Below are 14,546 nucleotides of genomic sequence, written 5' to 3'. Positions count from 1 at the left end.
GGCGCCATTGCGCGGGCGCCGCGGGGAGAGCTTGGCGCGGGGCGGCGGGCCGGGCCAGGCCATGCGGGCCGAGTGAGCCGGCGCCCGCAGCCCGCGGCGCGGCATGGCTTCCCCGCGGAGCTCCGGGCAGCCCGGGCCGCCGCCGCCGCCGCCGCCGCCACCCGCGCGCCTGCTGCTGCTCCTGCTGCTGCCGCTGCTGCTGCCGCTGGCACCCGGGGCCTGGGGCTGGGCGCGAGGTGCCCCCCGGCCGCCGCCCAGCAGCCCGCCGCTCTCCATCATGGGCCTCATGCCGCTCACCAAGGAGGTGGCCAAGGGCAGCATCGGGCGCGGCGTGCTCCCCGCGGTGGAACTGGCCATCGAGCAGATCCGCAACGAGTCGCTCCTGCGCCCCTACTTCCTCGACCTGCGGCTCTACGACACCGAGGTGAGTGTCCGGCCGCCCGCGCCGTCGGGGCTGTGGGGGGCGGTGGGTGAGGGAGTGCCGAACCGAGGGAAGCTTCGGCCCTTGGGCAGAGCCCTGACTGAGTCGCCTATGCCTGCCGAGGGCACCGCGGGCTGGGGCTCAGGGCTCACCCCGGGGTCCCTTCGGGCTTGGCTGGCACAGCTGGTACCAAGATTTTCTGAGCATCTCCCTCCTCTGGGATCGTATGTGTGTATATGTGTGATGGGGGTGGGGGATAGAAGACGGGTTTCCTTTAACCAGACAAGGAGTGTAGAAGGTGGGGACGACCCTCTAAAAGGCCTGCAGTGGTTACCCCTGCCCAGGTCCCGCTGGTGGGGCTGTGGACTGCCGGGTGGGAGGAACAGGCGCATTGACTGGAAACTGGGCCACCCGGGGCTAGAGAGGCCATGGCCTGCTCGCGGGCCCCCAGGAGAGCCCGGCCGCGCTTTGCGGTCCGGAGGGCTCCGGGACCCGAGGGGCCAGCGCGCGCAGGAGGGCTGGGAACGTGGTGCGCGCGGGCGGCTCGGAGCCCGCACCGCGCGGGCAGGTGTGGGGCCGCCGGCTCTGAAAGGCTGCTGCCTGAATGTGCCCGGCGCTGCCTGCCGGAGTGATTTTATGGGGAGACTCCCCCTCGGTTTAGTTGCTCACGGAGTGCCCTGAGCAGGTCTCACTGCGGACGCGCGGGGGTGTCCAGCAGCCCCGCTGCTGTTGGCCCTGCCGCTGCAGGTGCAGTTTCTCCGGGCGCAGACTTGAGGCACGGACTTGGAGCGCAGCAGCGGGCTGGCCCGCTCGGCCTCCTTCTCCGAGGGGAGCCTCAGAGCCCAGAGCTTCGCATCCCAAGCCCCTCTTAACGGCCGCAGCGCGGGTTCTGGCTGAAGCCCCAGCGCGGACCTGCCCCGCCTGCACGGCTGCTGGAGGGGTTCTGGAGGAGCGGTCGCCGGCCGCGCGAGGTCGGGTTTGCGAGTTTTTCCGGACTGAGGGAGCCCCTCCGCTCCGGCCGCCGCGTCTCAGACGCGGCCTGAAGGGGGCAGTGATTTCCTGTGCAGTGCGCTCTGTTGGCGCCTCCAACACCGCGCCAAGCCGGGCCGGGCGCTGGGCTTGACCCCGGCTTCCCGCGGCTTCGCGGGAGCTTCTGCTCCAGCCCAGGTGCCTCTCCTCCCAGCCTTTCGAGAGGAGGTTGGCGCCGCCGCGCTGCCCCTGCAGCCTGGGCTCCGCTTCCTTCTCTGCCTGACCCTTTTTTTTGTCCCTTGAGAAAGAGCAGAAATCTGGATGGCATCTCTATTCCCCGCCTCCCCCCTTCACTGATGAGCCAGGCTGCTCTGTGCTGTAAATAAAAGGTGAAGGAACGGGTGGCAGTTGGTGGCGGTGCGTGCAGGCTGCTGCAAGCCGAGAGCCTCCCTCTGCCCCTGGAGGATGCAAGCCGGGTGGCTGAGCAGAGCTAACCCGGGTGTGGAATTATTTCTGAATGACATTCTCGTCGCCCTCATCTTTGCCCGAACATTGCAAGTTTTCTGGGGGACTTGTGTGGCACGCATAAACGCAGAGCGCACCTCAGTTCTGACCTAGGCATGTCCCCTCGGCCCTGGTTCCCTGTCGCCTCTGTACAGATTCTTTCGGAAGGGCCAGGAGAGAGCCGGCTCTTTGAAGGCAGAAGCCTCTGTAGATAGGGCAGCCCTGCTTGCATCATCACCAAGTGTTGTCGGCTGCAAAATGTTTTCATCATCAATTTATTCCCTTCAGAAAGCTTCCCTGAAAGAGATTTCACATTAGCTTGTTTGTGGCAGCGGAGGGATGGGTGCTTGGTTTCAGGGTGTGGGTTGAAGCTTTTACATTTATCTTTCAAGTGTGCTTTTGATGACTTTCTGAGTGAGAGGGCCCAAAGGCGAGAGGAGAGGCTCCGCAGTTGGTGGGAATCTGCAGGAAGCAGTGTGGGAAGGAGGGCACAGGGTACTGTCAGCCTCATGCAAACAGAGAAGCGGCTCCAGCCGCATGAAGGGGCACAGAGCATGGGCTTTGGGTGGGTCAGACCTGGGTTCTAGTCAGACACCAGTTATCTTCCCCGTGGGTGACCTTGAGTGGGGTCATTGACTCTGTCTCAGCCTAGATTCTCACATCTGGGAAAGTGGGCTGTTGCATGTACTCGGTAGGGTGGTGGTGTGATGCTCCGGGGGATAACAGGCCCCGGGGGGAGAGTGCCGTGAGCTGCCCCCCCCCCTCCGGCAGCCAGGGCTCCGTCTGACATGCTGGAGGACAACGAAATGTTTCCTGCCTCCCTTCCTTCGTTTCCCTCTGGCGTGGTCCACAAGTAAGACGTGGCAGCTTGAGGAGTGATAAGATGGTCACAACTAAATATTAAGACTGCTTATTTTGTTTTTCTTACTTTCGAAGTCTCATGAAGGGTCAGTGAAGTTATCACCAGAAAAAAAAAAAGAATTTTGACTTACAATCAAATACGTATGTTACCTCCTGCCATGAGGTGTCATGTCTGGGAGAACATGCAGATGATATAATACTTCCTTTTTTCAAGTGGCCCATCTCCGTAGGAGAGGTCCTTCCTTGCTGAACGCAAGTAAAGGAATGCTCCGTGTGGGTAACTGCAGCAAGACACACAGTGATCCGAAGGGTGGCTGGGGCCTGTGTTGGAGCGTCTGAGGCCTGTTTTAGTCAGATGGGCCGTCGTTGCGGATTGTGTGTGCTCCCTAATCACTTCTCTGCTGTGTAACTTGTTGTCAGTAGACTTGAACACAGGACGGATGTGGTGAATGGATTTTGGCTGGCTTTGCTGACATTGGCTGTCAGTCAACCGCCAGGGGCTGTGGGCAGCCAGGATGGACCTTGGTCCACACAGTCTTCAAAGAGAAGGAGCCTTACCAAGTAATGGGTTAATCTGATCACTGGGAGAGCTTCTCTCAATAAAGGAGGCTCCCGCTTGAATTTCTTTAGGTTGACCCTCTTACTGTAATTAGAATAACAATAGAACGTGCAAAGCCCCACTCAGTGCCTTATGTTCCTAAAAATGAAGCATTCCAACAGAGCATCTGCTAGTTAGGACCTCTTTTCTCTGCTGCAGATAAAATCATTTCAGCACATACTTTTTTATGTATCCCAAAGTAGGGTTGAGTATATAAAAACACAAGTGAGACAACTGAATATACAAATAAAAGGAAACCTAAGAAAACAGAGAAACATGGAAGTTACTCTACCAAGAACCTGGGTTGTTGCAATTTTGCATATTGCATTTTAGCTCTGAGCTTCCTGGCGGTCAAGGTAAAAAGGTAAAAATGGAGACTTACAATACTTACAAGTCTGATTAAAAGATTCTGAAGGATGATGTCTTTTTAAAAAAGTTTTGCAGGAGATTCAGAATGTTTTTCACATGGTTGTTTCTCATTCTTAGGTAGCCACATTAATAAAATTAAATAATAACCAAGAGATGAGTTAAGAAATAGTTTTGGCTTTTCTACTTTGACTGAAGTAACATTCATTTTAGAAAAATGGAAAATGAGAAAGAAGCATGAAGAAAAATAATTGCTCACAATCCATCTATATAAAGACAGTTATACCTAATAATTAGCATTATTCCCTTCCAGTTGCCAGTTTTTACTATTTCATGTACTTGAGATCTCACTCTATGTGCCCTTTTATATTTTGTTTCATTAATTTAACATTATGTTATGGGTACTTCCCCATGCCCTCAATTGCAAAGATGACTTTGAGTGGCTGTCTGCTATTCTATGCCCTGGATGTGCCATAAATATTAAGTCATTCTCCTGTTGTTGGATTTGTATGTTTTCCCACTTTTTACTAGTTTCAATTATGATGTGATAAACTTAGGGGAAGTTCAGGGAGCCAAAGGAGCACATGCTACCCTACACAGGAAGTCTACCCCGATGCAGGGATCCAGCTTAGAAAATCCAGAGGAAGCCTAGTGATAGGTGAGCGTGTCCTTTCCTTGAGCAGCTTTGCCAAATATCTGTTCTCCCATTCACTGTGCTTTAGAAAGGGCCCAGACAGCCGGTGGACGGAGGCTGAGCTTTTCAGGGATGTCTGAGTACAACTCAGCAGGCATTCATTGAGCACCTACTGCAGCCTCTGCTGCTGCAGAAGGGAATAAAACCCAGCCTCGGGTTTGAGGGAAGAGCTGGTGCATAGGGGAGAACGGAGTCAGCACATGTTGGCCATTTTCAAGGTAAGATAGAAAGGGATCGTGGCGATGACGGCACAGTTTTATGAATATTCAAAAACCATGGAATCATAAACTTGAATGAACGTTATGATATATGAATATAGTTTAATACAGCTGTTCTTAGAAATATAAAGTTAGAAAATGAGCCCTTTTTGGATCAGACTGCCTCTTCTTTGTGGTTCTTGCCCCATTGCCCAGTGTGGTATATTGCTTAGGACTCATTGCGAGTGATAGAAACCCCACTTTAACTGGTTCTTGTGACTGAAAAATCCTGGGGTGGGTGGTCTTCAGGCATGGCTGAATCCAGGGACTGAAATGCTATCTTAAAAAATGTCTCTCTCTCTGGCTCTTGGCTCTGATTTCCTCTGCTTGGCTTCACTCTCAGTCAGGCTCTACCCATGTGGTGGCACAGATGGCCCCTACCAGCTGCAAATTTACACACTCCCAGTTTAGAAACTCCAGTAAGAAGAGTGCTTCTTTCCCAAATGTTTCAACAAAAGTCCCAAACTCAGCTCCCGTTGGCTTGAATCGGGCCATGTGTCCCTCCCTGAGCCAATCACATGGCACTGATGGTCTGGGACGTCAGCCAGGCTTCCATGGAGGGAGAGGGCAGGGAGGTCAGCCCTGCCCAACCACATGCGTAGGGAGTGAAGAAGAGGTGATTCCTCGAAGGACATCAGAGGCTGTTAAAGGTGTGGGTGCCAGGGGCGTCTCATCACAGATATCCACAGAGGCAGGCATGTGGGAAATGCTACATTCAAGAAAGAGATCAGGGATGCCAAGGGCATTGAGAGAAAGGGAAGACCATATCTAGGTCAAGAGAGGCCTCCTGGAGGAGAAGAAATCAAGATGGGCCTGAAAGGGCCGATGTAATGTTGACACAGAGAAGCAGGAACTCAGGGAAATGGAGGTTGGATCCCAGGAAGGAGCCCCAAGATCAAAGGATGGAAGGAGACAAAGTGTGAGGTGTGTTTGGGGAGCACTGACTTGTTGCGTTTTCCCCCAAGTGCAGGGCTTGTGGAGGGTTAGGTAGCCTGGTGGTGGGTGCGGAAGGCCTCGAATCACAGGTCGAGAAGGTTGGACTTTATTCTGGAACCTGAGGAGCCGTGTGTGGGTGGTGGTTTTGAACGTGGGCATGCTATGATCGGGGCCGGTGGGAATGCAGAGCCTAGATGGTAGCCAGATGAGCCTGGAGACTGAGAAGCCAGGAAGCTGCTCCAGCAGTCGAAAGGCGAGATGGTGAAGCTTGAACAGAGGGGGAGAGGCCATGTGAGAGGATGTGGAGGAGAATGGGCAGTGCTGAGACCTGCCAGCATGGAAGGGGCAACAAAGAGGGACCCTTGGGGGGAGGCAGGGGGTGGATTTGGCAGGCAAGAGTCACTGAGTCCAGGCATTGTGTTGTAGGGGCCTGAGGAGAGAGCGGCCCAGCGAGGGTGAGGCTGGGCACAGAACGGCAGACTCGCTCTCAGACCCTTCAGCTCCCCGAGTTCCTAGTACCTGTAGGATGAGCCCCTCAATATGTCGGGAGGCCTGGGTTTGTATCCCTGTTGGGTACCACTTACCTGCTTGGTGACCCGGGGCAAGGCGCTTTGCCTCCCTTTCGTCATCTATAAAATAGGGCTACAAATGAGAACACCCCGGGAAAGTAATCAACTCAGTGCTCGGTACTGCGAGTGTCCAGTAAGTATTCGTGGCTCTATTGTCACCGTTGTCGTTATTCCCATACCATGTGGGGACAAGTATGCTGACCTCACAGGGCTGTAAGAAGGAATAACTATCGTGGGTGTGGAACCTCACAACATGATGTACGTGTAAGGCAGTGTTATCTGTAATCCCACGTGCCAGCGCCGCGCTGCCGAGAGCGGCCCGGGGGAAGAGGATGCGAGCCCCCCATCGTCCCTTCTGTCGTCTATCCTAGCAGGTTGCTCTCTTTGTCCCCGCACCGGACTGTAGCTCCGTGAGGGCCGGGCATCAGTGAGCGTCTGCTGAACTGCACTGTGAGTAAATTCCGATTTCCTTTCTGAGTGAGCATGCCACCGAAGGAAGAGTTTGTCCAGATTACCTCTCCAGGGTCTTCACCCCCACCCCCATCACCATGGGACTTAGGTGACCCCATCTATCAAGATTAAGTTGACTGTCAGGCTGCAGGCAGCTGCCTCCTGCCTCTTCCCACCGACACCAGCCCCGTGCTTCCCCAGTGTGAGGGCAGTGCCCTTGGCCATGTCAGCCCCCAACCAATTCCCTAGACCTAGCCAGCCAGCCATGGGGGCGGTGGGTGGAACTAACACGCTAGGGCCAGTTTGGCCCTTGGTATTGGGCTAAAAGTTTAACCTAACTTTATCTTGAACGGGGGCTTCTTCCTGCATTTGGCCTGCCCTCCCACGGGCACAGAGTCACATCAGCTTCTTCGTGCGGAGTCTGCGGTCCCAGCAGGGACGTGAGCAAGCTGGAAGGGTAAGAGAGCTGTGAAAATAGAGATGCTGGACAGGTGCACGTGTAGGATACATATCTTTCGTCAGTCAGGGTGAATTAGGCCGTGCCACATTAACAAACAAATCCTGAAATCGCTGTTGCCTACATAATAAAATTTCGCTCTCGCTAACCCAAAGTCCAGAGTGTGTCTGAAGTGCTCCTGAGGGCCTCTCCTCCAAGTGGGAGCACAGGATCCAGGCAGATTTTGGGTGTGACTCTCCCATTTGTGACTTCAAGAAGATGGGGGCAGGGAGGAATCCATGGGGAAAGCACACTGGATTTTTCACCATCTTGACTTGGAAGTGACTCGTGCATTATTTCTACTCCTGTTCCATTGACTGGAAATAGTCGCAGGTCAAGCCAGTTTCAGAGGAGGGTGGGAAATGTCGAGGAGCCGGTGGGTGCCATGTAGACTTGTCATTCTGGGTCCTTCAGGAAATGGATGCTAAGATGGATTTAGAAGTACGAGAGCTCTGGGGGGTGACGCCCGTGAAAGATACAAGAGGAGGTGGGGAGACGCTTAGTCCATGACGCTGGGCTGATGGCTGTGAAAGGAGGGGGAAGGAGAGATGGGTGGGAAGAGGCTCAGCAAGTCTGGGCCAGACAGTGGGCTGCTCTGGGCAAAGTCTGCTCATAGAGAAGTCCTGAATCAGACCGAAAGAGCCAGGCTCTAGAATCCCTGCTCAACTCAGTCACTGACCACAGGCTGCCTGAGAGATTGTGTCCTTAGCAGAATCAAATATGGTGACAGAGTTGGAGCTGCAGCGAAGGCCATCAGCTGACCGCCCTCCTTCTGTAGGTTCTGTCTGCAGAGGCGATCTGACCAGGCCACCTACATAGCTGCTGCAGACACTACCCGCTTCTGCCTCAGTGCCCTAGTGCGACACACTCTCATTGATAGAACTTTCTGCCAGGCTCCGTTCTAGGCTCTGTGACACAGAGTGGATACGACATGAAACCTGCCCTCGAGGAGCTCATGGTCTAAACAGGTCGTCAAAACAGATAGAAAGCATTGCACGTAGTGCAAGCCAATCGTGGTAGGGGTCAGAGGAGGACACTGGGGAAGTTGACCCCCTTCTAGAGGCACCCATTTGGTCTTTCCCTATGTTTGATTGTGATTGTAAGTGGCTCCTTGTCACAAACTTTTTTGGTTATTTATTTTGATTGTAGGAAGATCAGAAAATTAAATGATGTAACTCACCCAATGGACATCTGTATTCATCTGCTCCTTTATTTTATTCTTATTCTCTATGCTTATGTAACGATGTACAGTGAGGCTGGTGAGACGCCTTTCTTTCTGTACCTTTCTAGGAACAACCAGGTGTACCAGGCTGGAACCGTGGGGGTGTGAGCCCCACATGGGGTTGGCGGTCTGGGTTCTGTTGCTAGGTTAGTTGTTAAGACCATGGGGAAGTTCTTGCTTCTCTCTGTGAATTGCAGCATGGCTTGAGCTCTGCTCCATTGTAAGCACTGCGAGAGCAGGTGCTGAGTGTGTCTGGCTCCCTTGTGGTCCCTGTAGGCACTCTCTCAGGGCCAGGCACAGAGCAGGAGCTCAGTAAGTATTTATTGAACAAGCAAATACATCTAAAAGCTTGGAACCCAGCTCTCTGGTTCTAAGAGGATTAATGGGCATAGTTTTAACAAATTGAGGAAGTGCTCTCTGTATGCCAAGCCATATGAGGTGAGCTTCCTGCCCGCTTTTTATTTGTTCTTTTGGGTTCTTGTTATTTGGTCCTTTTGGGGCCCCTGTAGTTGTGGAGTACAAAGGGGAAAAGTTACTCGTTGGATGTTCCAATAGAAGATTATGTACGAAGCTGATGTGATTCTCTTCTCCCCTGACAAACATACACGGCATCGTCCAAGGTACATGAAAACCTAGGAAATAAATACTTTCCAGCATCTGAGAACTGTTATGGTATTAGATGGGTTTACTGGAACAGTCCTCTAAACCAGCAGTTGGTGGGTATAGGAATCAGGTTGTGATATCCCATTCCCACCTCCAGGGAGCATGAGAGCCAGCGGAGGCTGGACTGGGCTCTGGTCCTCGCAGAAATTGGAGGAATGGAGTCAAGTCATCAGCCTTGGTGAGCCAGGTGGTCTGCTGACAGGCCTGGGGATGGTGAATGAAGAGGTCCCCTGGGATCCTCTGAATAACAAGACTTATTCCACGCTCCCTGCTCCTGGGCAGGAAGCTTCTGCTCTGTATCCCTCTGTGGTCAAGACTGACTCAGGAATGGGGTGAACTCAGCCTAGAGGTGACCATCTCCCTGATCTGGTTTTGGTCTGGACCCCAAATCAGATAACCAAGTGTATTAGAATCATGTGCAAACTAAGAGTAAATCAGTTACGAGCTGAGCTTAAGGGTCCGAGAATTCTTGCTTGAGTAAAGGGCATGAACCTTTGACAACTTTTGGCGCCGATTGGGGAATTCTTTCGCAGTTTTCTACTTTTCCAGTCTTTTTGAACAGTCTACATTGCTGGAAGGATGAAGTGTCATTGTCATCTAGAAAATTAGTGGTAGATCCAAAGTACTGAGTAAATGGATTCATCTGTCTTCATCAGTGCCCACGTTCCACAGCTGCTGGCTAAAGCAGACCCCTCTCCTGCCACTTGGCAAGGACATCATCAGTCACCATTCAGATAAAATCTAGCCAAAGAAAGACTTTGTGGAGTGATGCATTATTGTTGCTCTCATGGCGCAGGGTCAGGAGGTGGCAGAGAGAAAATGATATTTTCACACTCTGCTTATGATCCACTTGACTTTGTTCAGAGGGAACTGATTTTGAAAGCAACAGCCATCCTTATAATAATCACTATATTATCCAAATCACTTTGTTTCTAGAACTGCCCGTTCACTGAAGCTTTTCTGAGAATGCCCAGAATTGTTTCAGGGATTTAACTGGCAGACAGGGACCTGGAAGCCCACCCCAGGGCGTACAATCAGAGCCCATGCTATGGCTCCCGCCGAGGCTGCTCAGAGTGCCTTGACTTTGACAGGAGAATTGGCTCACCTATCACTCCACGCGGTGTCCTCTAGGGGCTGGACTGACCCCTCTGAGCTCCATGCTGGACTCTGTGAGTCCTAGAAACACTGGAAAGCCCTTGGAGAGCTTCTGATCTTGTTATAAAAGAAGGAAAAGGGAATGGAAGCATCTAGTTGCAAGCGTGCAGGTAAAGGAGGAGAGAGTACAGTGGCAGCATGAACTCGCCTGTATCGTGGGCTCAGCACACGTCAGTCCCTGTGTCAGGCACTTTGCAGGGTTCGCTGATGTAATCCTCTCGACAACCTAGGGGGGTAGGTGCCGTTGGCGCCTTCAGGTTGCAGGTGAGGCTTGGTGGGGTGACGTGACATGACAGCCAAATGGGTGGAAAGCTGGGATTTCAATGCGAATGGCCCGACTTTGATGCCCAGGGCTTAAGCACCAAGTGAGCAGCGTCCTCCTGTGGTTTTTTACCTTCCTCCCATCGAGGCGAGTGGCACATGTTGCCAGTGGCTGATGCTTTTCTTACTTTATTTTGTGAACTTCACCCAACCCTTTGTCTCTCCCTCTCCCTCTCCCATTTCCCTGTCCACCCACTCAGTCACACACAGCCAGCGCTATCCTCTCTCCTCACTTTTCACACGTCTGTCTACACACCTGGCTCTCACAGATCCACTCTCTGCTTCCCTTGCACCTGCAGAGCTTGTCACCTCCCGTAGTGTTTACTTGGGGTGTCAGTGTTTGTGTCTGTGTGTGCCTCTCCTGGATTACCTCGAAGGCAATGGTGCTGCCTCCTTTGTACTTGCAGCTCAGTGCCAGGCCTGGGGCTGGGCATGGGGCATGTGGAGATGAACCCACAACAGCTGTGCTCTCAAAGGCATGCAACTAGGCTGTCTGGCATCATCACCTCGCAGCGTGACAAGGGTGAGGGGACAAGTCAGGGGTGGGGGCGGGGGTTGTCCCCCAGGTGCAGACGCCAGGTAGGACCACTGACCCAGCACTCTGATCAGGTGGCCTCCCATCCTGACACCCTGCAGGGACTCACCCTTGTTTTGGAGGTAGGAACAAAACTTCTCCTGATGGCCCCAGAAGCCCCAAGGGTCTGCCTTGCCCACTCCCCAGCCTCAGTGTTGCATGCTCTCCCTTCCTACTCTGGACCTAAACACATGGTCCTTTCAGTTTCTCAGGTGAGTGTGCCCCCCTCCCTCCACCCTGCACAGGGCGTTTGCACAAGCTGTTCCATTATCTGGAACACTTTCACCACCTCTGTTCATCTCTTACATACCAGCTCGAGTGAGCTTTGTCTATTTTCCCTGTTCGGGAAGAATCCCCTGCCCTGTTTTCGCTGAGAACCATGAACCTTTCCTTTCTAGGACTTACCACAATTGCAGTTTTACGTTTGTTGGACCCTCTGATCCCTCTTGTCTTCCATGTTCCTGCGGGGGACCATGAGCTCCGTAAGTGCAGGAGCAGCTCTGTTTTGGCTCCCCGTAGCACCCAGCCCCGTGCCTGGCATACAGTTGGTGTTCGGGAGATATCTGTGGGATGAATGGGTGAGAGCTGAAGGGCTCCTGGGGCCAATCTTCATGTTTATGTCTTGCTGTGTGCTTTCCGTGCCTCGCTGGGGAGTCGGCAGGGCACTGTGGAAAGACAGGAGCATTCAGAATCAGACGATTTGTGTGCGTTCCCCCTGCCCCCGAGCCTTGGGCTCTCCTCAGTGGAATGGGGATGCCACTGTCTCAGGGTTCTTTTGAAGGTTGGCGTAGAACATTCCTGCGAAGCACTGAGCACACAGGGCACATCGAGTAGGTGCCCACTAAATTTTACCGTCATTTTATTATAATGTAGGTAAATGTGTAAAATGCTATGTAGTCACATGCAGTGGGGGAGCATGTGTCTGAGGCCAGTGAAAAAGTGTGTGATCTGTGCGTGAGCCTCACTGGATGGGTTTTCTACATGGCTGTTTCAGACCCCACTCATTCCTAGGATGATTCGACACGCTCTGGGAGCTCAGTGGTGAACTTCCCTGGCCTCTTGTTCCTGGTGGTGCCCTCATAGCTCTGTGTGGTCACTGCTGGCTGGTGTCCATCGCCTCACCTGGCCGTGCGCTGAGCCAGCCCATGAGGACAGACATGTCATCTGTCTGGTACCTGCCATGTCCCAAGTGCCTAGCACAGAGCCTGCAGGCACTTGGTAATATCTGTGAGTGAATGAAGACCTTTGTGTCCAAGCCCCTCGCATGGCCCCTGGCACATTGTAGGTGCTTAGCAAATGTTTCTCGCATGAGTGGTGCTAAACACAATGTAAAATATAACAATTTTGGATAAAATCACAACTGTGCCTCTAAATGGAGCAGAGGGAGAAGATGCTATCAGGCATCTGTGAGGAATGGACAGCTTCAATTGAATACCGTATTTGAAGGCTGGAGAGAAACGTCCTGGTGTCCCTGTGTGATGAGACACATTTCCCTTTAGGCTCAGGACAAATCTGTTAGCTTAGAGGGCAGGGCGGTTCGGTGGGAAGAGCTCTGTGCTCCACATGGATGATCCACCTCTGATAGTGTTGGATGACCTTGAACTAGTCATTCAACTTTTCTACACTTTAGTTTTATCATTTATAAAATGGGAATAATAATGATGCCCGCTCTGCTTCTCCGTGGACTTATCGTAGAGACCATTGATGTGGGGAGGGGGAGGGAAGGAGCAGAGAGGGGAAGAGAAACAGATTAATGTGAAAGTGTTTACAAAAGTTGTAAAGAGTTACAGATATAAGATACACCTGAAACTAAGCACAAAGAGTAATTAATTCTGGGTTGTTCTCTCAGGGCCTTTGGCTGTTTCCAATAACATCTTAATAAAAGGCACTGAGATGTTGTTCGCACGGGTGATTCATTCAACTTCCTAATAAAGAAGGAAGGCACAGTATTAGATTATAACAGTGTGAGAGTGGAGAGGCAGGGGCTGAGGTTTTCTGACCCTAGCTGGCACTCTTACAGAAACGTCTAGAACAAGAACTAGTGAACATGTCTTCCTCTCAACTGTCAGATGTCTTCAGCCATCAAAAATCCAGCCATCCGTCTTTGGCACATGTCAGACCCAAGACCATCCACGGCCAAACTATCTAACAAGGGTCCCAGGGTAGAAATTTGGGGGCATGAGAGTGAGTGAGGGCTCTCTGCTGTAAGAAGTGATTTGGGACTCAGGCCAGCAGTGGGGGGCCAGCCCTCCAGTCAGGGAGGGGGTTGCAGGTTTGGGGGCTGGGGCAGAGCCTGGCACACCAGCTTGAAAGCTGAAATGGTGCCACAGGTGTAGCTGGCTGGGATGCCCAATGTACTGAGCCAGTGGTACTTATTTTCTCCAGAAGAGCACTGGCTCTCCCCAGCAAATGGACAGGTATTCGGTTCAGACCTCAAGAGATCTGGGCCAGGCAACGTGGAGATGTACGTGACTTGAGAAGTTTGGGGGCCCCCATTCCCCGCAGCTACCGCATCCTACAGGCTGTTGTGGGCGCTGGGTCTTCAGACCATTGATGGGCTGCGTTCTAGCTGCTCACAGCCCCCGGGAAGCTGCGGCCTCGGCTGGCCCTAGTTCTAGCCTTGTGGCTCCATGGTGGTGAGAGCCAAGTGACACATCCTTATTGAGGTCCTACTACACGCTGGCACTGTGCTGCACACCCACGGAGACAAAGTGTCACAGAAAGAGCTTGGTCTTTCAGCCAGAGAGGCCAGGTCCACCCCTCAGCCCTGCTGGGCGACGTGGGGTGGCCACTTCTCTCGGGCCTCCCTTCTATGACGTGTATCATGGAGGTTTGGTAGCAGATAACCAGCGTTGTTTGGGGGACTAGATAAAACTCTGCGGACCTGCTGCCCCGTGGGTGTTCCACAGATGCCACAGAGTGGGGTACCCGGCGCGGATGTGACGAGCTTCTGTCCTGCTGTGCGGTTAGAGCAGAAAGTTGCGAGACCAGCCTCTGAAAGCGGCTGTGGTTCTGGTTTCCAAGGGGGAGGCCCTCTGTGGTGTGTTTTATTTTTGTTTTTTAAAATATTTTATTTATTAATTTTTGAGAGAGAGCGTGAGAATGAGCAGAGGAGAGGGGCAGAAGGAGAAGCAGACTCCCTGCTGAGCAAGGAGCCCAGTGCGATGCAGGACTCAGTCCTGGGACCTGGGATCATGATCTGAGCCGAAGGCAGACGGTTAGCCGACTGAGCCGCGCAGGTGTCCTCTGTTGTGTTTTAGTTAGAGTCACCTGGACGGCCCTGTCACCGCACACTTAGAAAGCCAGGAGCTCACAGCTGGGGGAGGTGGGGACGTGGCTTTCACTAGAAGAAGGTCTGGCTCTGTATTCAGATGACATTCTAGAAGCCCCTCCCTTACTGCTAGGAAGCTTCGAGGTTGCTGGGGTCAGTAGCCCCGCCATCTGAAGAACACAGGGGCCTCTGGAAGGAAGAGGAATGAGACTGACTCCC

The 14,546-nt window shown here is 52.9% G+C and overlaps 1 protein-coding gene across 1 annotated transcript in view; it reads left to right on the top strand.

Annotated features, from left to right (window-relative positions):
- Nucleotides 1-103: 103 nt before the first annotated feature.
- Nucleotides 104-14,546, top strand: part of GABBR2 (gamma-aminobutyric acid type B receptor subunit 2) — a 333,176-nt gene continuing 318,733 nt past the window's right edge. The window contains exon 1 of the mRNA XM_040631654.1: nt 104-424. Coding sequence (XP_040487588.1) covers nt 104-424 — 321 coding nt within the window. The remainder of the gene's footprint in view (nt 425-14,546) is intronic.

This window comes from Ursus maritimus, unplaced genomic scaffold (assembly GCF_017311325.1).
Source record: "Ursus maritimus isolate PB19 unplaced genomic scaffold, ASM1731132v1 scaffold_17, whole genome shotgun sequence".
Classification (NCBI taxonomy): domain Eukaryota; kingdom Metazoa; phylum Chordata; class Mammalia; order Carnivora; family Ursidae; genus Ursus; species Ursus maritimus.
This window is presented reverse-complemented; position numbering and strand designations above follow the sequence as displayed.